General features: G+C 44.7%; 1 protein-coding gene across 2 annotated transcripts in view; it reads right to left on the bottom strand.

Moving 5' to 3' along the window:
• The window catches only part of KIAA1211 (KIAA1211 ortholog), a 52,138-nt gene that overhangs the window by 9,198 nt on the left and 17,310 nt on the right, over positions 1-25,630 (bottom strand). The window contains exons 2-6 of one of the 2 annotated variants that reach the window (XM_006922516.3): positions 20,649-20,784; positions 12,841-13,005; positions 10,936-11,004; positions 8,572-8,754; positions 5,169-7,893 (exon numbers count right to left, since the gene is read on the bottom strand). In XM_006922516.3, the coding sequence (XP_006922578.1) occupies positions 5,169-7,893; positions 8,572-8,754; positions 10,936-11,004; positions 12,841-13,005; positions 20,649-20,768 (3,262 nt within the window). In that variant the 5' untranslated portion in view covers positions 20,769-20,784. The remainder of the gene's footprint in view (positions 1-5,168; positions 7,894-8,571; positions 8,755-10,935; positions 11,005-12,840; positions 13,006-20,648; positions 20,785-25,630) is intronic. The other variant, XM_025040289.1, reaches the window with a different exon arrangement.

Raw genomic sequence — 25,630 nt, 5'->3', positions numbered from 1 at the left:
TCCTTCACTCCATCTCTGGGGCCTGTTTCTGGGCTGGAAGAAAGGGGAGAAGTCGACCATGCCTGCTTGTGTACTGCGGGCGTATCAGTCTGAAGCAGGCCAAATAAGGAGGGAGACACTTAAATTTGAAATAGTGTTTGGAGTTTTGATTATGGCACTGGAGGGGACATATTAATTACTAACATGAGACTGTTGTTACTGAAAGTGCCTAGAAGACTTTTTATTTTCAAAAAGTGATTGGAAATATAGGAAGAACTACAGCTCAACAGCAAAAACCCCCTAGAACACCCAATTAAAAAATGGGCAAAGGATATGAATAGACATTTCTTCTTAGAAGACATATCAACGACCAATAAGCACATGAAAAGATGCTCAGCATCGCTAACCACTAGGCAAATGCAAATCAAAACCATGGTGAGATACCGCCTCATACCCATTAAGATGGCTACCATTTAAAAAAAGAAAACATGTGTGTTGGTGAGGATGTGGTAAAATTAGAATTCTGCACACTGTTGGTGCAAATGTAAAATGGTGCAGCTGCTGTGGAAAACAGTAGGGTGGTCCCTCAAAAAATTAAAAATAGAACTACCATAAGACTCAACAATTCCAATTCTGGGTATTTACTCAAAAACAAGTGAAAGCAAGATCTTGAAGAGATAACCATATTCACAGCAGCACTGTTCACAATAGCCAAGAGGTAGAATGAACCCATGTCCATCAACAGATGAATGGATAAACAAAATATGGTATATGCACACAAGGGAATGTTATTCAGCCTTAAAAAAGAAATCCTGTCACATGCTATAACATGGATGAATCTTGAGGACGTTATACCAAGTGAAATAAGTCAGAGACAAAAAAAGACAAATACTCCATGATTCCATTTATATGATTTATCTAGAGTAGTCGGGTTCATAGAAACAGAAAGCAGAATAGTGGTTGCCAGGGGCTGGGGAAGGGGAGTTGTTTAATGAGTACAGTTTCAATCTTGCAAGACGGAAAAGTTCTAGAGATCGGGTGTGTGATAATGTGAATATGCTTAACACTACTGAACTGTATACTTAGAAATAGTTCAGATGGTAAATGTTATGTTATGCATCCTTACGTCAATAAAAATTGTCTTTTAAAGTGATTGAAAGAACTATGCTAACAATATTATCCAAGAGATGGGGGGAAAATGAGAATCACAGATCAGGTTTAAAGGAACCACAAGAAAAAGGAGATAAGGCTTTGCTAAATCCTATGGAGTTTCTGAACAATATTTTTTGAACAAATACATGATTAAGGTCAATCGGTCCAAGAAGTAATGAGGACATTAATGTAAAAGTGTTTTTAAAGGCTTAATTTAAGCATTTTACAAATGCCAGCTGAGAATTACTGGAGGCAGTCTTAGGGTAACAGGGAGATCATTTAATCTGGGACAGAACTCATCCTCGTCCTGGCTCTACCACTGTGGGGAGAAGGCAAAAGTCACCTAACTTCTCAGATGCTGGTGTCTTCATTTGGAAAATGGAGCCAAGACTACCCACCTAACCTCTATGTGTGCTGTGTGAACGAGACGGTGCAAATGAAAGCACTTTATAAATGAGCAAGCACAAAGAACGGCTGTTGTTGAAATTTTCCAAAACAGTAAAATCCCTCATTTCACTCAAGATTTTTAAAGACATAGATGTTCTTTGTTAATCACATAATCTTTTTTTTGGAGGGGGGAGGGGATTCAAAATATTCAATTAAAAATTTATTTTGCTGCAATGTTTAAACCTATGCTCTCTCATTCTAAACTCAGTAGACAAGTAGCAGCTCAGTTCATTCAAGTTCCCTCCTTCAGGTTCTGGGGAGACAAGCAGGTGCCTCCTGGCATTATAGGGTTCTAATCACTGCTCTCCAAGGTCAGTTCTTAGAGAAAGGGCCACTTGCTATCTGTTCTGGGAATCTCAGAATGAGGTGATATCTGATGGTATCTGTAATCAAAGTGTTAGAGAAACACAGGGGGATTATCACTGTCATTTTAATCCCCACCAGGGTGGGTTCAGAATCAACACCCTCCCAGTCGCTCGGCCTATGTACTGGTCCTTGCTAGCCTCAGCCTCACAAACGGACACCTCTTGCTAAAGCAGTGTTCTCCCTCTGCCCCTAAAAAAAAGGGTGCAAGCACCCTAGGGGATATGCAAAGCAATTTATTGGGGGTGAAGAGAGAAAAGATTGGAATTTCTATTTGTATATCTTTAAATCTAAAAATAAAATCGAAATTGAGTTTTTCTAATATTTAATACTCTGGTGCTGACATCCTCACTCAGCCCAGGGACCATAGATTAGAAGGCCAGGTATAACAAATGTGATGTTTAAAGACTCCCAGGGGAAGCTGGGAGCACTGCAATGTGATGGGGGGAGCGGGGGTGGGGGAGAACCAGCAAGTTTGTCTTCACTTGCTTCGCTTTCAGCATATCATGGAGTTCTGCGGTTAGATGAGCTTATGAACTAAATGACCCCTTATGAAGTGGACGAATGGCAGAAATGATTACAAACAAACCACAGATTTAATATGCTACTAATAAAGCAAGCATAAGAACATAGGAGAGCTGAGGAGTTCTTTGCCTGCTGCTTTATGAAGTAATCAGATCTGACAAGAAGTTGGCCAAAGAAAATAAAAGTAGCACCACGATTTACAATGCAGATTTACATTCACTGATGCTTCACTGAAGTTCACTCCAAGTGTATATGGTGCTACAGAGGTTTTAGCTAATGATGGCGCCACATGCACAGAATTAACAAGTGAACCGGATGTCCAGGCATCCTTATTCTGATGGGGTATTCAGTCACACAGACTTGGTCAGCCCTGGTCTAGAGTCAGACAGGAAAATCCCACGGTCTTTAGGCAGCAACCACCCACAAAGCACGTGGTCCTTATTCTCACGTTTCTTTTCTACCAAATAAAGAAAAATTCAAGTCTGAGAGCCTAGAATCTGGATACTGAGATTGGCGGAAGGTTATAATAATCAAAAGGGACATCTCTAAGAGAACAAAGAAAAGCAGAGCGTTATTCCTTTGGGGAGAAGATGTGTGTGCTAGAGCAGGACAGGATGTGAGAAGAACTTTGATGACACCATGAAAGCTAACGACTCAAAAGCTAATGTCAAAACTAGAAATGGGGATTTCGGTTCAAGAGGGTGACATAGGATCCTGAATTCCCCTCCTCCCACAGAAATACGGTCTACAGATACATAAAGAACAAGTCTCTGTGAAAGAAATCCAGAAACTATCTGAGTGACTCCCACCCACCAGGTGGCCAGAAAAACCCACATCAAAACAGGTAGGAGAGGCTGAGACACAATCCCCAACCCCAGCGTGGCAACCCACAACTGGGAAGGAACTCAACTCCCAGGTTCTCCTTGAGGAGTGAAGAGGTTGGACCCCACACCTGGCACTCCAACTTTTAAACTGCCACCTGAGAGTCAGGCCCCCTAAACACTGAGCTCTGAAAGCCAATGGGACTGGCGTCCACAAGACCTACAAGGTTATAGGGAACTAAATGACCTGCTCACAGGGACGCACTGTGGCTATCTCCCTAGGGCCCAGCACAGAGGTTAAAGGAAAAAGCAAAAAACTGAAAATGGGCTTCTTGTCGGCAGGGTAAACAGAAACCGTTAGGGAGAAATTATCTTGAAGCTGCTGATCGACACTCCGGAAACCAGGCAAGGCTTGGTGAAAGAGGATGACGGGGTCTACCGCAAGGTGAGTGACCACACCTGTACTCCTTGGGACACAGCTCTTTTCTCTGCACAAATCACCTCAAATCTAAACAGTTAAACAAGAAATAAAAACGATCTCTCCCTAAAACATTTCAGGGGAGAATTTCTCTGAGAAATGTGATTTACTTCCTGGGCTATGACCCGTACTTGACCTCCTACTCTGCAAAACAGAAAAAGGAAAGGATTAGGTAAGGGTTCTCGGGGGCCCCAAAGCCACTCCAAGTGATCATGGAGCTGCCCCGAGCATTTACCATAAAAAACCATGAGGGGCGACCAGGAGTAAGGGTGGCCCTAAAATTTCTTTATAGGTGGGCTTCCCAGTGGCAAGCTGGTGCAGCAGGATGCATTTACAGAGCATTTTGCAAAAAACTCAGACCAAGCCAATAACCCCCCCAGAGGTTCCTTAGGCTGGTGGAACTGTTGAAAGTGCCCCCCAAGCTCCCGACGTAGTGCTGCTACTGCCCAGACAGAACAGTCACTGGTCTAGGAAATTCCAGTCTTCACCATCACTGCGCGGCCCCTCACCATGATCAAGGACACCTTAATTAATTCGGATCAGATTTTACTTCCATTGTCAACTGAAAGCACATTAGTCTGTGCTAGCTTTAACTTATTTCATTAATATGTGAGTTGCAGACACAGAGCAGAGTCAGTCTGTATTTCCAAAATGATAAAGAACAGTAGAAAAGTGACAAGAGAAAAATTTTGAGGTGTCCTAAATTAAATTACAACTGACTGGAGAGTCGGGGAGAGAGACAAGGGAGATTAACCAGTTAACAGCTGTTGGCAGAAACAAGACTGCTTACATTCCTGAACGTACACTAAAATGTTGGATCAATTTCCAGGTGGCTATTTCAGCTTTTAACTAGAGGGAACAGCTGGCCATCAGATCCAAAAGCATCTTGTGTACATGTGAACTTTCCAGCTGTTGCCCACAGTCGATCCAAAAGTAGCAAATACTCCTTCCTTGTGGACTGTACGCCTGCCCCCAAACTGTCATCTTTTCCCACTCGTCTCTGCCTGTAGCTAATGTAAGTTCTTTCAAAACAACTTACACCTTTCTTCCCCAAACCCATCGTATAAAAAAACCTGACAGTGAACATGTCTGTCTCCTCCTAGCCCTGCTGCTGGTGGTTCAGGCTGCGTGCCTGGGACCCGGTCCTTTCTCTGGTGGAATGTGGCTCAGGAAATCCTTTCTTTCAGAAAAGCTTTCAGCCACAAAAGTTTCTTTTGATTAATAAAAGTAAAGAGCCTCGCTATGACTCATTCCCTTTGGGAATAACGACCGGCCTCTAATTAAGAGAAATGCTCCAACACCAGCTCCAATGGCTACTTCTAGCCTTGGGCAGTTCTGGCTTTAGCTGTGACATGGACGACATGAAGGACAGAGGCACTGTTTTCTGACCTACGTCTACGTACCTCTCCTCCCAACCTCGGGTGTTTGGGGAGGCTTCTCTTGCTGGACAGCAGACAGAGCCGGGGAAGTGGGTTTCCTCTCCGTTTCCATCTCTTCCTCCTCATCCCTCCTCCGGGCCTTCCTCTCCTCAGGGGATGGTGGAGAGGGTGGCTGGGGGCCACCGCATGGCTCGCTGGGCTCCGGGTCGGGCTTCCCTGGCCTGCGAGCCAGCAGCTCTACCAGGTAGGGCCTGCTCAGTTTGCAGAGTGGGGAGGATGGTGGGGTCTGACTGGTGGGCTTGGGTGCCAGGGCTGGCTTCTGCGCCAGTGGCATTCGGTTTGCTGCCTTGTCATGCTCTGGAGTTGAGGTCTGGCTGCTGGCCAGTGGGGGCCCAGGCTGGGCTGCAGGAGAGTGGATGGAAGGGCTTTCAGCAGAGTCTTTCCAGGTGGACGGGACTTGCTTCCTCTCCAGGGGGAGGGATGGGCCACGTTTCAGAGCCAAACTCTCTGTCTCTTTCTCCCCATGTGTGTTCCCTGGTGCAGGTGGCCCCCCATTGGCACTGTCCCCTATGCTGCTGTGCCTTTTCTTCTTTTTCTGTTCTGTCTGCTGGTCACAGTGGAAGCGCAAGGAGTAGTTGGTCCTTCTCAACTTTATTCCAAAAGGTGAGGCTTTTTCCTCCCTACCTAGCATCGCAGGGTCTGGCTTTCCCATACCACTGGTGATCTCGCTGTCTGAAGTGGTCACGGGCTCTGCATGGGCCACTGCTTTCTGCGGAGGGTAAGGAAGGCTTGGAACAAGGAAAGATGGAAGGTCTTTGGCAAATTTGCATCCCTCAGTGGTGTCCGCCGGCTCCTGGTGCACCCCCAGTTTCTCTGTGCCCTTCTCGTGCTCATTATCATCAGCAGCCAGAGGCGGGGGTGCTATCTCATCACTGGTTCCCAGCACAAATCTTTTTCTAATGCTTTCAGCTTCTGTGTTCTGTTTGGAGGTCTCTGTGCTCCCGGCTGAGAATTTCTGCCAGGCAGGCATAATAGAGAACTTTGCATTCACTGGTGGGGTCTTCCGGAGGTTCCCTCGGGAATCACATTGGCCCCTGGGAGTGTGCTCCTCACCAGGCTGAGACTGGTCTCTCCTGCTGTTCTGGTCACTCTCTGCGTTCTTCAGGATTCTGGACCGAATGGAAGCCCATTCGGCCAGTGCAGTCACACTGCTTGGAGACTGCTGGGGGGGCCTGGCCTTCCCGCTGCCTGCCCGGGGATCGACGGGGGCTCGGGGTGAGTTATCCAGGGCGGGAACATCCACGTGCTTCTTTTCTTCTGCCAAACCCAGGAGAGACTTGCATGCCGTGTCCTTGATCTGGCTCAGGTTGACGGCTGGGCCGCAGAGCTGTGCTCCCGTGACCAGGATGGCCGTGTGGGGGATGCTCAGGGACGAGGGCAGGGCGTGAGGGGCCGGGCTGGCTTTGAGGGCCTTTGGCTCATGGGAAGCAGAGGCAAGTCCCGCATCTTTCATGGGTGTCACTGGGCTCAGGTTGACTTTGGGGAAGAGAATTTGTTTCCCTCCTGATGACACCTGGAAAGTATAGGGTCTGGGCATGGTCTGCCTCTCATCCACTTCCTGCCACCTGAGTTCCTCCACCTTTCTGTCTTTTTCTGGAGCAGCGGCTTCTTTCTTCTCCACTGGAGCCAGTCTCTCTCCCACTTGCACCTCTTGTTTCTGGGGAGGTGATAAGTTAATTTCATCTCCCTTTTCCTGACCTTCACAACGATCTTCCCCATGAAAATCCCCCTGCTTTTCCTGCTGCTCTCCTGAGGGCTCAGCTTCTTGGCTCTGCTTCTCACAAACATTTGGTTCCTCAAAGTTTTCTCTTTGCTTCTCGGGCTTCAGGTGTTCTTGTTCTGGTTTTTCTGGTTTCTCTGCAAAGTCAGCCTGAAGTGGGCTCCTTACGCGCCCCCGTATGTCGTCCAGCTCCAGCCCACTCTCCTCTGTCGGTGCTTCCTGAGGCTTCTTTCCCGCTTCCTTCTGCACCTCAAACTCCTCCTGCTTTTTTCTCAGCTCTTCCCTTCTCTTTGCCTCCTCCTCCCGCTGTCTCTGTTCCCCCAGCTCTTCCTGCCTTCTAAGCTCCTTCAGCCGATCCTCTTCCTCCTGTCGCCTCTGCTCCAGCTCTTCCTGCTGTCTGAGCTCCTCTAGTCTCCTCTCCTCTTCCTCCAGCAGCTGCTTCTCCGCCTCCTGCCGCCTCTGCGCCTCCAGCTCCTCCAGCTCCTCCTGCTGTGCGAGTCTCTCCAGTCGCTCAGCCTCTTCCTCCAGACGCTTCTGCTCTTCGGCTGCCAGGTGCCTTCTCTCCTCTTGCTCCCTCTGCTCTTGGCCTTGGCCACCTTGTTCTTGCAGTCTCCGCCTCCCCTCTTCACACTGCCTCTTTTCTGCCTCTAGCTGTAGGTCTCTCTGCTCTCCCTCCTCTTCCTCTTCTTGTTCCTCCAGGAGCTCTTGCCTTCTGCTCTCTTCCCAAAGCCTCCTCTCCAGGGCCTGGAGCCTCTGTTCTTCCAGGCGTCTCCTCTCGGCTGCTTCAGCCTTCTGTCGTTTGCACTTGGCCTCGAGTTCTCGCCAGTATTCTTCTTGGCGTCTCTTCTCTTCCTCAGAGTCCAGCGGCTCTGGCTCCTCTTCAGGCCAAATCGGCTTGTCTTCTCCAGGGTGTCCGTTCTGGTCCAGGGACAGCTGATGCAGAAGGCCACCCTGTTCATCTGGCTGATCCTAATGTTGGTAAGGAAGACAGAATTAGCCTTCTCCTTTTGCACAGGCAACCGTTACTTGTCCTTTTCACAGTGTAGGCGGCCCTCTTAATTTCAAGAGAAGGGGCGGCTATTCTAAGTACAGAGATCGCTAACTCAGGCCGTCACACCAAGAGTAAATTGTGGGGGCAGAAGAAAAGACTTCACGTTTACTCTCGAGCCCCTTTCTTTGTCATTCTCAAATTCCTTTTTCATAATGTGAATGAATAGTTGCAGGAAAACCAATAGTTCAGGACTAGAAAGATGAAGGCAAAATGATATTTACATTTCATCTATGTTCCCTGAAACTTTTGACTTAGATGTCTACCCTAATCAAACCGAAGAAGCTTTGGCTAAGCCATGGCGGAGGAAGGCCAGGCCACCTTTCTGCTGCAAAGCAAACACAGCGTCTGGAGTCCCCTCAAAAGGCAGTCTTTCCCTCTAAGGGCCTTTGGGCCCCCCCACCCCGAGGGCAACACATCAGAAAGGGCGACGGGAAGTAAATGAGCCTGTGCACCCTCGTTCGCTGCAGCCCACTCAACGCCGCAGTGCGGGGAGACCCATTCCCTTCTGGGTCCGTCACACTGCCGCCCCACTTGGCAGAACTAGTACCCAGCAAGCAAAGGCAGCTGCCTGGCCAGCCAGGACAGGTTCCACGTACCCCGGCAAGTCGCCTGTGCTTCTTTGACACCCTCTGGTTTTTTGGCTTAACAGACAGTTTGTGCTTGGCGGCACTGTTGTCCAGGCGAGCGATGGCCAGGGGGATGGCATCTAGGTTAACACTTTCGATGGTGCCAGCAGAAGAGAAGTGCCTTTTTGGCCGAGACGGTTTAGCTGGAGCCACCTACGGTGGATATTAAAATATAAAATCAGTCCATATCAGAAAGCAACCTGCAGGAGATCCCGGAAGGGCAGCGAGCAGCGCGGGCTCATTCATACAGTGAAATGAGCACGGCATTTGGAATCAAAAAACAGCATGTTGACTATTTGTTCTGAGAATGATATTTGCATTAACTTGTAAAAGTTATTTAACCTTTCAGGGACTAATTTTCCTACTCTGAATAATGTGGGCATCAGATTAACTTAGGGGTTGAGGAAACAAAGCCAGAGGTTGAATCCTGTCTGCAGCTTGTTTGGTAAATAAAGTTTTGCCGGCACAAGGCCACACCTATCAGCCATTGTCCTTGGCCACTTCCATGCTACAGTGGAAGAGCAGAACAAAGGAGAGGCTCACAGTTGGACCTTATGGGCCAGAAAGACTAAAATAAGTAGTAGTTTGCTGAGCCCTAGAGAAGCTCACTCCATGCAAAGACCTCGAAAACTAACAGCCTTCTCACTATCTCCAACACCGTGTGAATATATCTCCACTCCTACCTTAGTCCCTTTGAGGTAGGGAGTGTGTCTTTTTCATCTTCATTCTCAGTCCCCTTTATGCCCGAGTAGCAAGTGCTCAATAAATATTTGTTGGAAGAATGAAGGAACAGCAAAGTATAACACCTATGACTAAGGCATGAAATTTCTAACCCGCAAAAAAGTTTCAACACTATCACTCCAAAGTCACAGAGCACTGAGTACACGGAGAAACTAAGAGGAGACTCAGAAATGTGGCACACGCCAGGGAGGGCGATTCTTCCAAGGATGGCCTGCAGCACCTCTTGCAGTTCTGTAATACAGATGCAATCACTTAAAAACCAGAGCCTCAGACAAACTGTACAGATTTAAACAGGTCAGAGAGACCGTGGCTCAGCCTGAACCCAGCAGCACACTGAATCAGATGGAAGAAGCCACACCTGTACCTACAGGGTACCTACTGGCAGGCAGCAAGGCAAGTGCTCTAGGTCACACCACTCGCCACGCCAAAGTGCAGCAGGGGGCGCTCGCAGCCCTACTGCCTGCGCCCACAGCGCTCAGACACTGGCAGCGCTAGAAAAAGCGGGGGTTCGTCTATCAGACTGTGTTCTGTGTTCGTTCTCTAAGTGCACTCAGAGGCTTTAACTGACGGCTTTGCTTTTTGCAATTACCTTCTTGCAATTTATGCACAAAAGCTAAAGGACCAAGCTAGCTCCAAGAGCAAAAGGGATGGATGCTCAGTAAATAATAATTTATTACAAGAAGCACAGAAGTAAGGAAAAATAATTCCAGCCTTTGGCCTCCTGGCTTTTATTTATTTATGGTTATCTTTATAATAGGTATCAAATTCTGAACTAGTGTTGAAAAGAGATGAATTAAACATTTATTTCCATCCACTAACAGATGCACGAGTCAAAGGAGTTTGAGCCAACTGTGGCAGATTGAAGACACAGATAATCACTAGAAGCTGAGATTTAAATGCAATGTTTCATTTCTAGTTATTCCAGCCAGGCCTCTTCACTCTCTGGGCGGTGGCACTGTCTTGGGCCATCTTCTTTGGAAGACCATGGGACGTACCCTACTCACTGTACGATCTGCCAGACCCCAGGAGGACACCTGGGCCCCTGTGCAGGTGAAAAATCCTCATGAGAGTGGGCTGGCCACCACATAAGGGGTGCCCACAGGCTCCACGGGGTTCCCTAGACTCCTGCAGGTGGAGTCCTTGGCTTCGATGGCATGCAGAAAAGTTAAAAAGCAAGTATACATACAAGTAGAAAAATGATAAGGTCCTTTTTTTGGGTTCTTTTTTTGGGTATCTCTAAATAGGATACTCTTCCTTACAGACTTGGGTACCTTCAGGTATTCTGGAATGTCTTTTTCAACAGTGTAACAGTGCCTTGAAATGCGTGATACATTTAGGAAAACTCCCAACGCCTAGGACTCCAAATGTAGGCATGCTGGGCAGTGGCTGTTTTTCAGAGCAGGGTTCAGGTCCAGCAATTGCATTGCCATGGAAACAGACGTCCCAATATCTACTACGGTTGCACTTTGAAGGAATTTAAAGTAATGGATGAGGCAGAATTGATGAATGGAAAAATGAGGCAGCAGATCGCAAAAATGGGGAAAATGGAAGTTAAAGTAAGGAAGCTAAATACATAAGTTCAAATCATATTACCTTCTCTTCCATCTCACTTCTGGCTCCAGGCAGATTCAGAGGACTCAGGGAACTTGTCGTATCACTAGACTGGAACAGTAAGAGAGCTCTTAAGTCACACACCAGAACAAGAAGTTCTGATAACCAGATAACCAGCCACCGGCTATGCCTGGAAAAGGCCGCCCTGTCCTCCTCACGGAGGTTCCGCTGGCTTCAAAGAGCCAGCAGGAGTCACGGTGGGGACCGTGCCCACGTCCAGGCCCCACGAGGACACCTGAGGCTCAGAGTGTGCACTCCCCCTTCCCCGAGCCCAGTACATTTCCCATCTGGGCAGTCTCTAACCTCAGTCCTCGCGGTGTGTTTGCCTGTCGCTGAGAGAATCTGGGGGCTGTCTACAGCCATCTTACCTGGGAAGCAGGACCCCTACCTCAGAGCTTTCACTTTGCTAGCTGCCTTCCACCCGCTTCACCTGCCAAACCTCTCACCTCTACGCCAGACCTCTTCTCCGTGAGAAGAAAAGAAGACCCCAATGCCACATGCAAAGGGCTGGGCTGAGGAGGGGAAACGACTCAGGAAAGACGGAAAGAGAAGAAAAAAGCTGTCGCGTCCGCCTGCCTTGGGAACGCCCACATCGCGCCACCCGTACCTTTCTGATGGCCTGCTAGACTTTCTATCTTCTATTGCCAATATATACAAAAGCCTCCTATTGTCCCTTCCAGAGTGGTAATAGCAACTTGTCCTTCTTCAGTCTGCTTTCTGCACCACACTCAGGCCACCGTGCCTTGCACATATTGAGTCACCAGTAACAGTGAAGACGCTTGCTTCACTTTTGGGAAATCCCTGCCTTAAGGCTGATGGCCCTTGCTGATGAGGAGCTTTGGAGAGGTTGCAGAGAGCATTTCTGGCTCTAGTGGGAGGGGTAGGCCCACCCCTGCTTCACCCACCACACCACCCACTACCCACATGCGTGGGTGCCGAGAGAGATCGGGGCAGGACTCAGGCAGAGACGGGCAACAGGCGGGGACTGTCCTTTTCTTTCCTTCCTCGCTTTGCTCCGCAAATCGCCCATCTTTCCTCCCATTCTTGGGACATATTAGCTGATAACGAGCATGGCTTCTTGAAAGGGGACATGCTCATTTTAATGGCACTCAACATAATTTCAGGGACGTCGATAGGCAGGGCCCAGAGAATGTGTTAAGACTCAGTGCCTCACCTGGAGAACTAACTCCTCACTCTAGCTACTGCTGGGACTTTTCCTCCTCTTCCCATAAGAGGCCTGAGGGGGTCCCTTCTGCTGCTGGAAGGACTCACACTTCAGGATGTGCTCAGAGTGGTTTTTTCAGCATTGAAAAACCAAATTTAGATAGGACAGTGCTGGACCAAAGTAACTTTCCACACCAAGTAACCTTTACTCTGCTCCATTTGTTACGTTCTGCCTTTCCTCATTTCCCTTTAAATTCATCCAATTCAACGAATCATTACTTGGGCTACTAAGTGATCACTGGCTAAGTCCTGAGGAGACAGAGATGTGTAAGATCCAGTTTTGTCCTCAAAGAACTCAGCGTTTAGAGATGGAGAGAAAACAGTCACGTGGACATAGACACAGATGGGCTGTAGATGTGTAAGAAGCACTAAGGACGCACAGCGAAGGCGTAGAGGAGAGTACAGTTTGGTTGTGAGGCCAGGTAAGGCTTCCCAGAAGAGGTGGGCCAACCTGAGACTAAGTGCAAGACACTGGGCAGAGCACGTGCAAAGGGCATGTCTCCTCTCCCTCCCCCTTCTCCAAATTGGCAGACCAGGGCACCTGCCCAGGAAGTGCCCTCCAGCCCTGGGCTGCTCATCAGAGAAGCTTCTCCCAGCCTTACCCTGCCCCCACACCCTTCCCGGGCTTCTTAGCACCTAAGTCACTGCCTGGAGGAGCCTTACTTTGTTCTCAGTGTCTGAGAGGATGATGTCCTGATGAGTCACAATTTCCATGGGACTGGTCAGGAACAGGTCCTCTTCTAAGCTAGCCTCTCCACTGTCTGCCTTCTTCATGGGAATGGCACTGGGTGGTGGCTGCCCAAACTTGATGTTCTTGCCCAACTGTCGCTGGAGAGAAACCAAAGACAGACGTTCTGAAGCCGCGAGGCAGTTTACAGCAAGCACAGCCGGGTCCCCAGCATATCTAGCAGCACTGAGGCAGATTCGTACACAGCTGCTTCCTAGACTAGACACCTTGCCAGCAAACCACAGAGCAGTCCTGCAACGAGTGAATGTGTTTTCCAGCTTCTGTTCTTTTCCTTTCGTACCTTCAAGCCATGAGCTTTTCCACTCAGTCAGCTCTTTTGTGGGGATACCATCATTTCCCAGGGAGTAGAGAGACCATGTTTCTGAACCGAAAGTTGGGGATATACGTGAAGACAAAAAATTTTGATAGACCTCTAAATTAATTTGTATAAAAAGTCTTTTAAAGGTATAAAAATTGTATAGAAAATAGTTACATGAAATGCAGGAACCACTGGAGGAGAGCAGTGGCCTTGTGGTTGCTGCGACAAGGGACCCCTCCAGCCCCCTTTGGACACATTCCCCTTGAATTTTATACTTCGACTGCCTTCCTCGCTGCCCTGAGCTTGAACACAATGTTCTGGCCATAGTGGGTACCACCGACGAGGTGAAGGAGGCCCAAGGACCAGCATGTCTTTCCATTATCAATGCTGATATCATAGGAACAATCTTGTGCTTCCACTGGGACCTCTTCTTTGCCTTGCTCTAGCCACCCACTATGAACTAGGGGACAGAAGACACCAAATAGGGAAGAGGCAGAGAAGTAGGCAGGAGAAAAGCGCCAAGGAGGGGCTGCCCACTGGTGAGTGGTAGCTAAAAGAGTAGGGAGAAGGGAGAGGAAAACAGGGAGTAGAAATTAGGAAGGAAAACAGTATTTCCAATTAGAGAAAAGGCAGATTAGAAAAGGAAATATATTCTCTGATGAAAAAAAAAAAGTAAACACAATAGCCGAAGAAAGGGCAAAATATTTAATGGGTTGTGGTAGAGAAAATGAAGGACATTCAGGAAGAAAAGAGGTATGCGGTGGTAATCTGAGATGACTGAATTGAGTATATTATACGAACTACTACTGCCTTGATCTAGATCAAGGTTTCTCAACCTCAGCACCTTTGACACTTTGGGCCACATAAGTCTTTGTTGCAGAGAGCTGTCCTGTGTACTAGAAGACGTTTAGCAGTGCCCAATGGTCTCTGGACACTAGCTGCCAGTAGTAATCCCTCTTCCCCAAGTCGAGACAACCAAAAAAGTGTCCAGATATTGCCCAATGTCCCCTGGGGAATAAAATCGCTTCCGGCTGAGAACTACTGCTCTAGATCTAGGTACTTGGGTTTCATAGTCCTTTTATGCCTCGAAAAAAGAAAGAATACATTATCTGATGTTTAGCTTTAATTTGGCCAACCTTTAATCCCACAGAGCTGCGGAGAGCCTTAGCAAGCATACAGTCCGACCTCTCACTTTGCAAAAAAATGTCAGAGGTCCAGTAGGGAGAGGTGACGGGCCCAAGCTTATGGAATGAGTGGCCCCAAAGGAATTTGAATCTAGGTCTTCGAAAATCACATTTAGTGCTATTTACATTGCACTACACTGGTTCTTATAAATTTGACAGCACACTTCCTTCTTATAGGGGCAGGAAAAAAGACATGATGCAGCATTTCTGAAGTTCCCTGGCAGAGGATCCCTCAAATAAAATGCGCCTTCTCCCTCTGAACTCCAGGGTACCACCTCCGCCCACCTCCATCCAGCTGCCCCTCAACCCTGCATGGTGGACGGTGAGACTGCAGAGACATGAAGGAGATGAGCCCGAGACTCCCCTCCCAACACCCCCCAGGGCACCCCAGCATGCCAAGTCAGGAGCACAGAAAGACAAAGACTTGTATTTGATCTGCTGGTATTTCGGCCTGAGCCTGGCTCCCCTGGCACCACAGAGAAGGCACGCACATCGAAAGCCTGAGTTCAGCCAGTGAAGTACAGCTAGAGCAGCCTAAAAGGGTTTCGGGGAGGAGAAAGCTGGAAAGGGGTGTCTTCTAAAAACAAGTTTAGCAAGAAGCGGCAGTTAGTATCTACTCTAAGCAGATCAATAAGCAGCCACGGTTATTAGAGCAGCCGATGGAGTTAGACAAGAAGACACGGTGTAATAAGGTCACAGGCCTGTCTCACTCTGCTGCCCTGTGGGAGAGGGATGGGCACCTGGGCAGAAGAGGTGGGAATGGTTCCCGTGTCTGAGACTCCCAGCCTGGACTTTGTCCAGCAGTTACTGCTTCTCTAAGAGTGTTGGCCAAGAGCTGAGACCTCCTGTGTCAGGCTCTGCCATCTACTAATGCCCCTGAAGGACTAATGGAAGGATTCCTTCGATGTACAAAGAAAAGAATATTTCTTTAACAAGCTTTCATGGAGAACCTGGCCTAACACGCTAATGCTGTTTAGGTAGGATTTTTGCCACCACTAAAAAGAATTAAAATGTTGATATTTACTCTGTTAGGGCCCTTTTTAGAATACTGATATTGGTCCACCCCAATACTTACGAGACAAAAAGAAAAAATGGCAAAATGTAATCACAGTCTGGATTGAAATAAAATTCAAAGATGGGATGGCTCTCATGGCTACCAGTGGAAAAGAAAAGAGAGAGAGAAAAAAGGACGGAATAAGAATAGGAGAAGTAAATTCCATGGGACAAAGCAGGTAAATGGAGAGAGGAATGTTAAGAAATGAGGTTCAGTGTTAAAGAGAAACCAGTGGCGAGGAAGTGGCAGGGTCAGAGGAAATGCATGGAGAGGAAGAGTGACAAGGGCCCAGGAAGAGCTCCAGGACTGACTGCAGGTGCAACAGCTGAAGGCTGCGGGAGCAGCGAGGAGGAAAAGGGTGAGAAAGAAAAAAAGAGGGAGGGAGGGGGGATGTGTATACATATCAAAGGGTTGATTTATGTCCCAGATATGTTCATCCTGGCAAAAGAAACACATGCTGTTGCCTTTGAGAATGACAATGTGCATCTTTGTAAAGCCGCTGATTTAAATTCCCTCCACAGAAAATAAATTCAGGCTGGTGACGAGGGAGTTTCGGAGGAGGAAGTGGGATGGAGGTGGGGAGGACCCAGGTAATCAAAGAAATGACAGCCACTGTGGTTAGGGATAGGGCTGCAGCCTCGTTGTCCAGACAATGGGCTGTCTTCACAGACATGCTCTGCAGCTGTCAGAAATGAGACAGTGAAACAAGGCTAGGCAGGACTAAGTGTCCAAGGCCGTAGTGACTGATCCTCAGACTCTTGAGGTCAAAGCTCTTGCACCTGCAAGAGCTCTGCAGTCCCTGTTCCAAATGCCTCCTTCCGCTGACGGGAAGACTGGCTGTCACCACACTCTGTGCGATTTACTGACAATTAAAACGTTACTGCTAAAACCTAGCTGGCAATCTCAGGTGTTGTGTAAATTGAATACAGGGATAAATGTGGCTTTTTTGGTGACTTCAATTCTGCCCACTATTCAGGCATTGTCATAAGAGAAACTTTGACATAAGCAAAAAAGAAAGAAAGAGAAAAGAAAAAAACAGACTGCCAAGATGAGCTTGACCTTAAGTTTACACAGAAAGAAACTACGACCGCTCTCTCCACTTTTTTTTTTTTTTAAATACCCATGGCTCTTTACACATCCTGCAATTATAACCATAGGGGAGAGAGGAAAGTTATGCCTATGCCGTGAGTGTATGCTGCTTGTGGCTGTGAATGGTGTTACTGTTGAGACCGGAATGTGAGCTAAAAGGGATTATATTTTATTCATTCAAATCGGGCCATTTTGTTGTAATTTGGAATGCTGGAGAATGATGTCAGAGGAACGCACATCCACATTTATGAGGCTTTTTTTATAGTGTGGAAATTCCAAGCATGTCATATTCTGCAGCTCTCACACTGCCAGTGTTTGCAGTTCCCCAGATTTTTCATTCTTCAGACCATGTCTGTAAGAATAAAGTGGAGGAAAAATAAAGGTTCTGTCTTCTTGAGCAAATTACAGATACTCCCATAGTTAAAAAGACATTTTTTTAAAAAGCAAAAGAAAAAGCATACAGATTTAAAGACATGTGCTCTATAAAGAAGTAGCTAAGAGCAGGTATTTATTCTTTATGTCCTCGACAGCTGCATGAAGTGTCAAAACCCTCAAGCATATGACACTTTGGCATTTTTATGTGAAATCCAGCTGAGCAGGAAATAGTAGCTCTACTGAGAATGGAAGTTTTCCGTCCTGAGCTAAATAGTCTGTGGACTAATAGACTAAGCATTTTCTGACAAAGGTGTGCTATAATTCTAAAGATTACCTGCAGGCTTAGACTGTGGTGTTCCTGAGTTCTATCATCAGCTGGTAGATGCTTCACAGCCTGGTCTGATCTAAAATAAACAGGCACCTCCCTCAGCTGTGCTCTGGGTAGCTGTAGGGAACGTCAAGGTCAGCTTACAAAGCTACTCCGTGCTACACCAGGTGAACAGTGACTTTGTATAGGTGGCAGATTTTAAGAACTGGAGGGGCCTTTAGGATCATCCATCACATGCATGCTCTTATTTTTCGGATGGGGACAATGAAGGTCAAAGATGTTAAATGACTTCGCCGGAGGCCACACAGTCAGGTGGCAGCAGAGGCCGAGCTTATTTTACCTACTGTCCATGGAACAACTAATTTTTATGTATAGAGTCCTCAGAAAGGACACTATAGTTTTTGTCCCTACACCTGTCCTGTTGTCAATATGTATGTGCATGTATTATTTTTATATGAAGAACGATTTTTTCTTTTAAAGTTTCAATAATTTGCCACAGAAATTTTCATGGGAGGTAGATTCACTTTATTCAGAAAAACATGGGCTTATTAATGCTGTATTCAATCATTCTGTGCTCGGTAGAGAGATACTAACCGCCACAGGTGCAACATATGACAGTTTTAGCTGAGATGACTACATGTGACCACTAGAGGGCAACCTTTCCAAGTGCAGTCATTACAGGCACGGTTCTGTGGGTTTCCAAGGACTGGGAAGTTTCTAAAGCCAGAGAAAAATGGCTGGGGAAAAAAAAAATGGCATTCCAATAGAAATCTCATTTCAAAAGAATGTCTTAATAATGGTGGCTAATCAGTTTGCCAAGACATTTACTGTCAGATAGGTGTTATCCATTACTTCTCTCTCTTTTTAAAATAAATATACACAGATACACAAAGACAATTTCAGACATAAAAAACATACATGCTTCTGACGTTACTAAGCACCCTCATTCCATGCTGGAGTCTACGAGGGGGCAGTCTTTTATGCTGCTTACTAAGCATCAATACCAGCATAACGTTGTCATGGAAAAATGCAAAGCATTCATGCAATTTAATAAAGATTACTATTTCTACGACTTACCAGGAACATACTGCTTAGTCGACTGAAAAATAAAGCACAGTCTTTTGGGGGTGATACAGTTATATCTTATGTCACTCCAAAAATCACATTTTCTATGATAATGGTCCCCATTTCCCTCCTTGAAGAGCAAAGCTTTTTATTTTTAAAAAATATAACTGTAGAGCTGTAAGGAAGCTTGTGAACCCGTAGAGCAGAAGCAAAATTAGGAAAACCTTGTATGATTAGATATTGTCAAAAGAGAGCACTCAAATTAGATATTCTGCTGTACTTACATTTCTCTTGTGTTAATAGAATTTTTGCTTCAGGTAAGTTGGTTGTTTTACATTTTATTAATTATGAGATCGTATTCTTTAACATCGTGTCTCATTGCTAATAGGAATAATAGGCAGTCACATGTTCTTATTGAGTTTCTATATTTTCAATACTGTAGAATTATGTATCATTTACAACTCTAAAACCACTTCTTAGAGCAGCGTGGCATGTGCTGTGACGTTACAGAGCAGATATCGTTTAATACGATGAACGATTACCTAATTTTTAAAGAACTCCTAGAAAGCCCTCATAAAATACAGTGCTTTCATGGCCTGAAATCTTTTAAGTCACTCCTCTTAGAAAAGGCGTATTATGAGCCAGGAGTTTAGAACTTCTTAGGAATAATATTCCAGGAACCAAAAGACTTCAAGGAAAGAAAGTTAAAAGAAGGGAGTGGGGGATAGTCAAGGTTTTCTTTGGCCACCACCACCCTTCTTTTTCAATCTAGGAGAAGTGACAGCTTGCTTTTTCCTTTACAGTCTACAAAATGTGTAACAACAGCACAGCCAGCAAGAACCAAGAATGCAACCTGGTTAGGAAATGCTGGAATTTGAAGGAAGTGCCTAAGTTAGCTCTGAGGGCAGGACTATGGCCTTAGGCACTGGCGACAGCGGGTATAAAGATCTAGGAAAGTTTGGGTGTGGTTCCAGGGTGTTGGTTATTTCCTCGATTGCCATCTGCTATATGCAGCTGAGTGTGTGTATGGAATATGTGACCAAACACTGATCACGAAAGCTAATGTTCATAGAAACATTATGTAGCAAATGTTCAGCAGAAACAAGAACATTTCAAGAAAATAGAAAATTTTCTTGGAATACAAGGCTTCTTGTCAGTAACTACTCAAACCAGCTGTTCCTTTTTCTTTCTTTCTTTCTTTTTTTTTGCTCATTCATTCAACTCATTCATTCATTGTTTCAGACTTACAGACAGATAGGTGGAAACCAGCCCAACGGAGGCTCCCGTTCACACTCTGGATCATCCCCAAGCACCTCCACCTCAGAGAAGAACCTGCTTAGGCACTTCTGCCAGGCGAGTGATTCTACCAAGCAATCAGGCAAATCTACACAGTCAGATTCCAGGTGTCCTTCCTCCCCTGAGTTTCCTGGATTCCTTATTATTTCAATCACATTTAGCAGAGAATTATTATACAGTTGACTCTTAACAATGCAGTTGAAAAATCCACATATAACTCAACTACTAATAGACTATTGTTGACGGGGAGGCTTACCAGCAATATAAACAGTCAATTAGCACATGTTTTGTATGTTATATGTATTATATACTGATTTTTTACAATAAAGTAACCTAGAGAAAAGAAACGTTATTAAGAAAATCATAAAATACATTTACAGTAATTTTTAGAAAAAAAATCTGAGTGTAAGTGGACCCATGCAGTTCAAACCTATGTTGATCAAGGATCAACTGGATTCTTATCACTAAGGAGTTACCGCCTGACTCAATTTTATGTAGGAAAACTGCCCAACTCTGCAGTGTGAACAGTGGTCAGGTTTAAGAGCTTTGTGGTATTTCTCTGAGACAAGGCAGTTCCAAAGGAGCCAGATTTATAAACAACAGAATGAGAGTCTCACCATTCACTGTCCGAGTACAGAGACTTGGAAAGTGAACACTTGCTGTGCAAACCCTCAGCTGACAGTCACCCCTGTACTTGGGGGATTGTGGCCAGTGCTAATGGTTAAGGACTCTTTCCTCCCATCCAAGTCACGTTGCTTCTTTTGGGTACTTGTCCTCATGATGTCCACTTAAAATGAGGGAACAATTTGACAGGAAAGGAGAGGGGGTGTTATGAAGGTGGGTACGATGGTGACAGTGTGACTCTCACAGGTGGACAGAGGCTTACTCAGGTTCAGGACAGCAAAATATCTCCCCAGGAGCTACCCCTGGACCTCCCAATCCATTACTCAAGGCCAAGCTGGGCTTTTTCCCACTTCCCTTCATAGCCAGGCCCCCTCCTACAGCTCTAACTTTCCAATCTCAAGCTGTCTTACCTGAAGAGTTTTGACTTTGCCCAGGATGTGGTCCTGTGACATTGCTTGAACTGTCTGCTCACTTTCTGCTCCCCCATCAGGGATAAAAATACTGTCATGGGAAAATGCCCGGGTTCCCATAGAATAGTTGAAGGACCTGGAATGCAAATCATGTGCTTCATTTTATTAGGATGATAAAATTTCTTTTGGCAATTCAGCTTCTTGTTCTTCCTGACTTGAGGGACCCCACCTACAACCCGTCCCAGCCAGCACTGCATCCTTTTCTGCTATGGATCAGACAAGTGGCTGGGTAGACAGAAGTATCCCACAGGAATAAGGGAGCATGTCTCCAACATAACATTTCAGAGCCACTCACTGAAAACTCAGACAGTTATTTATTTGTAGAGGACCCGGGACAGAAGGCACTGCAGAAATTTTAACTAGAGGAGCCTTTTTCCTGATAAGCTGTCACAGTCAGTTTTACCCCAGTAAGTCTTGTCAACCAGCATTTTTTCAGTAACATGCAGATCTGGAAAGAAGAGGCAAGAGCTTCTCTCTCAGATTACGATCAGCTCGGAAGATATATCTATCTAAAACAAAGACCTGACAAAGACTAGAATTGCTGATAGAGACCAAAGGAATAAAGAGTCTCTCTGGTGAGACTCTTAAGAAATTCGGAGAAAGGTAGGAAATATGTGTTCGGGAAATTCTGACAGGCTTTGTGCACAGTGAGCTTATAGATGGAAGGTATCCCAAAATACACGCTTTTCAGCTGAAGGGTTGGACTTCAAGGAAGTCCAGATTTCTACCTGACAGTGAGGTACAGGCAGGGTGAACTGCAGGAAGAGGAAGCAGCAGAAGTCAACTGTTCCTTACTTGATCTTGCAAACTAAGTTATCTCTGGGAAAGGAATAGACTACATCCAGGCTGTTCACAGGCAGGCAGAATCACACACCCTCTGTAAGACGAGGCAGGCACACTTCCATGCCAGGCACGCATCAGCAGCACCCCCAGGGGTGAGAGGGCACCATTCCTCCTCTCCCCTCCCCAGGGAGGGGCCCCACCAAGAGGTTTTTTCAGTGACCAAGTACATGAGAGAAGAGCCAGCATAGGGGTGGGGTGGTGTCCCCAGCTGGTGCCTCTGCACTGAATACAGAAATGCGGTGGGCAGGGTCCCAACCAAGTCTAGACTAGCCGAGAAGATTGGGCACCAAATCATATCATCTAATTTGCCAAATTACAGGCAGCATGGTAAAAAAGCATATTAAATTAAGAAACAAAAAACTTAAATATGAGCCTCCTGGCTGTAGGATCTTAAGCAATAATAATAACCACCACCACCACCACCATCAACACCGTCATCCCTTACTTAGTTGAAAACACTGTGCTGAGTTTTACTTTCATTGTTTCATCACTGGAATCTTGTTGCAGATGAAACTCAGTGGGTAAATAATCTTATCTTAAGTCATCCAAATAGAAATAGTAGAGTGAGAAACTGAATTCAGATCTGGTGAATGCAATCCTGTCCTAGCTAGGTGAAGGGTTCGAAAGCGGTGGAAGATCTTAAGAGTGTTCCGTCCCATGAGTGAAACGAGGTATGGATGGGTCAGTGGGAGAAGAAGACAGGATGCAAACGGCACGTGGGCTGGGCTATGGGAGGGTCGAAGATACTAAATAGCTATAATAATAGGTAAGCTTTCAGTTAAATAACACACGATGCCTTAGAGCAGCAACCCACTTTATGAAATACGAGGCATTATTTTAGGATATGAATATGAATATGGAGAAAAATGAAATAAATTATCATCTGTGACCTATATTACGAAATGAACTTCCAGGTTCACCTAAAGATGCTGTGAAATAAACTTTTCATTCAAAGTTGTGGAAACAAACCTTTTAATATTCTGTTTAAACTTCTCTCACCAATTCCTAGCTTGATTCAGGTGGGAGAAGAGGTAACTGACTTCAATTCTACGGTGTTTTTACAAATGGCTTATGTATATACATAGGCTCTAAAATATTCATACGAACACATATATGCACAAGTCCATTTTAGATGTTTAGATGTTAATATGTTTACTGGCATCTCACAGTTGTGTGTACACGATATACCTGTGCTAAGCCAAGTTCCCTTCTAGTTTCTAAGTCAGTCTTGACTAAATCATGAAGTTTCTCTCTCTGCTCCCAGGTAGGCTAAGAATTGACACTTTCCTGCTCTTTTGTTGCCCTAAACACTCCTTGTTGCCAACCAGGATTTAATGTCCACCCGTTCCCCATTTTTAGATGATCATATGAAAAAAAATAAGAATGGTAATAATAATAATAGTGGTAATCGTAGTAATAATAATAGTGCTAGTCACAGGGGTAACATTAATATTAGCTAAATTTTATCAGGCATTTGCCATGTACCTTGTATATATGCTAGCCTCTTTAATATCAAGATCCTTTAGATATATAATATTTAAACCTTATGTGGTAGTCACTATTATTAAGTCTATTTTATAGATGAGGAAAGTGAGGCTTGAAGACAGTGAGTGATCTGCCATAAATTAAATGACTGTGTATCTGTGAATCTGTTTCTGGCCTCTGTTCCATTGGTCTGCTTGTCTGTCTGTCTGTTTAGCAATAATCCTACATTGTCTTAATTACTATAGCTTTTTAAGAGTCTTGGTATTTAGTAGTTTAAGTTCTCCAGCTTTTTTTTCAAGATGGCTATTCTTGTCTCTCCACATAAATTTACACATATACACATACTAGCACACTCCTAGGATTACTCTTGTGATGGCACTGGATCTATAGATAAATTTCGGGATAACTGACATTTACAATATTCAATCTTTTAATCCATGAACACTGGATATCCCTTCATTTATTTAGATCCTCTTTACTTTTTCAATGTTTTGTAGTTTTGTGTGGAGAGGTCTTAGACTATTTTGATAGATTTATTCCTGCATATTTGATGTTTCTGAATCTACTGTACATGGTATAGGTTAAAATTTATTTTTTATTTTTTAAATAATTTTTTAACTTTTTAACTGCTGTTGGCATATGATATTATATTAGTTTCAGGTGTACAATATAGTGATTAGACATTTATATTAATTACAAACTGATCAGCCTGATAAATCTAGTACAAATCTGACATCCTAGTTATTACAATATTATTGACTATATTCCTTATGCTATACTTTATATCCTCATAACAATTTTGTAACTACCAATTTGTACTTCTTAATCCCTTTCCCCTTTTTGCCCCCTTTTCACCTATCCATCTGGCAACCATCAATGTTCTCTGTAATTTCACATGTAAGTGAAATTATATGGCATTTGTCTTTCTCTGTCTGACTTACTCCACTCAGCACAATGTCCTCTAGGTCCACTCATGTTGGACCTAGGAAAAAATCGTGCAGATGGCAAGATTTCATTTTTTTCTTTTTACGGCTGAGCAATATTCTATTGTATACATGTACCACCTCTTTTTTAAACATTCATCCACAGATGAACACCCAGATATCCTTCATATCTACACTATTGTAAATAATGCTTCAATGAACATATAGATTCACATGTCCCTTAGAAGTAGGGATAAATTCCCAGAAGTGGGATTACTGGGTCCTTCTTTGTTTCTTCTTATAGCCTTTGTTTTAAAGTCTATTTTGTCTGGTATAAGTATGGTACCCTAGTTTTTTTTTGTTTGTTTCCATTTTTGTAAAATATTTTTTCTATCCCTTCACCTTCAGTCTGTGTGTATCTTTAGATCTGAGGTGAGTCTCAGCATAGTTAAGGGTCTTGTAGGCAGCATATCTAAGGATCTTGTTTTCCTATCCATTCATCCACCTTATCTTTTGATTGGAGCATATAATCCATTTACATTTAAATTATTGATAGATATATAATTATTGCCATTTTATTATTTGTAATTTTCTTCCTTCTTCTTAAAGAAGTCCCTTTTAACCTTTCTTATAATACTGGTTTGGTAGTGACAAACTCCTTTAGCTTTTCTTGTTTGGGAAGTTCTTTATCTGTCCTTCAATTCTAAATGATAGCTTTACTGGGTACAGTAATTCTGGTTGTAGGTCTTTGCTTTTCATCATTTTGAATATTTCATGCCAATCCCTTCTGGCCTGCAAAGTTTCTGTTGAGAAATCAGCTGACACTCTTATAGGAACTCCCTTGTGGATAACTAATTACTTTTCTCTTGCTGCTTTTAAGATTTTCTTTGTCTTTAACCTTTGACATTTTAATTATGATGTGTCTTGGTGTGGGCCTCTTTGGGTTCATCTTTGGGACTTTCTGTGCTTTCCTGGGCTTGTATGTCTATTCCCTTCACCAGGTTAGGGAAGTTTTCTGTCATTATTTCTCAAACAGTTTTTCAATTTCTTCTTCTCTTCACCTTCTGATATTCCTATGATACAAATGTTGGTATGCTTGATGTTGTCCCAGAAGCCCCTTAAACTATTTTTTTTTTTTTGGATTCTTTTTTCTTGTTGCTGTTCTGATTGGGTGTTTTCTGCTACCTTATCTTCTAAATCGCTGATTCAAACTTCGGCCTTTTCTACTAGATTCCCTCTAATGAATACTATATACAGATTTGTAATAGAATACTTCATTTCAGTTATTGTATTCTTCATGTCTGACTGGTTCTTTTTGTTTTGTATCTCTTTGTTAAAGTTCTCACTGAGTTCATCTACTCTTCCCCTAAGTTCACTATTCATCTTTATAACCAATGTTTTGTCTCCATTTTCTTGAGTTTTTTTTTTTCTGGAGCTTTGTTCTTTCATTTGGGCCATGGTTTTTTTTTGGTTTTTGTTTGTTTATTTGTTTGTTTGTTTTTTGTCTCCCCATTATGGCTGCCTCCCTGTGTTTGCTTCTATGTATTAGGCAGGGCTGCTATGTTTCCCAGTCTTAGTAGAGTATCCTTATGTAGTGGGGGTCTTATGCCCAGTGGCACTGTCTCCCTGGTCACCTGAGCTAGGTGCTCCAGGTGTGTCCTCTATATGGGT

Source organism: Pteropus alecto, unplaced genomic scaffold, assembly GCF_000325575.1.
Source record: "Pteropus alecto unplaced genomic scaffold, ASM32557v1 scaffold57, whole genome shotgun sequence".
In the NCBI taxonomy this organism is placed as follows: Eukaryota; Metazoa; Chordata; class Mammalia; order Chiroptera; family Pteropodidae; genus Pteropus; species Pteropus alecto.
Note: the sequence above shows the minus strand (reverse complement) of the source record. Positions and strands in the feature narration are given on the sequence as shown.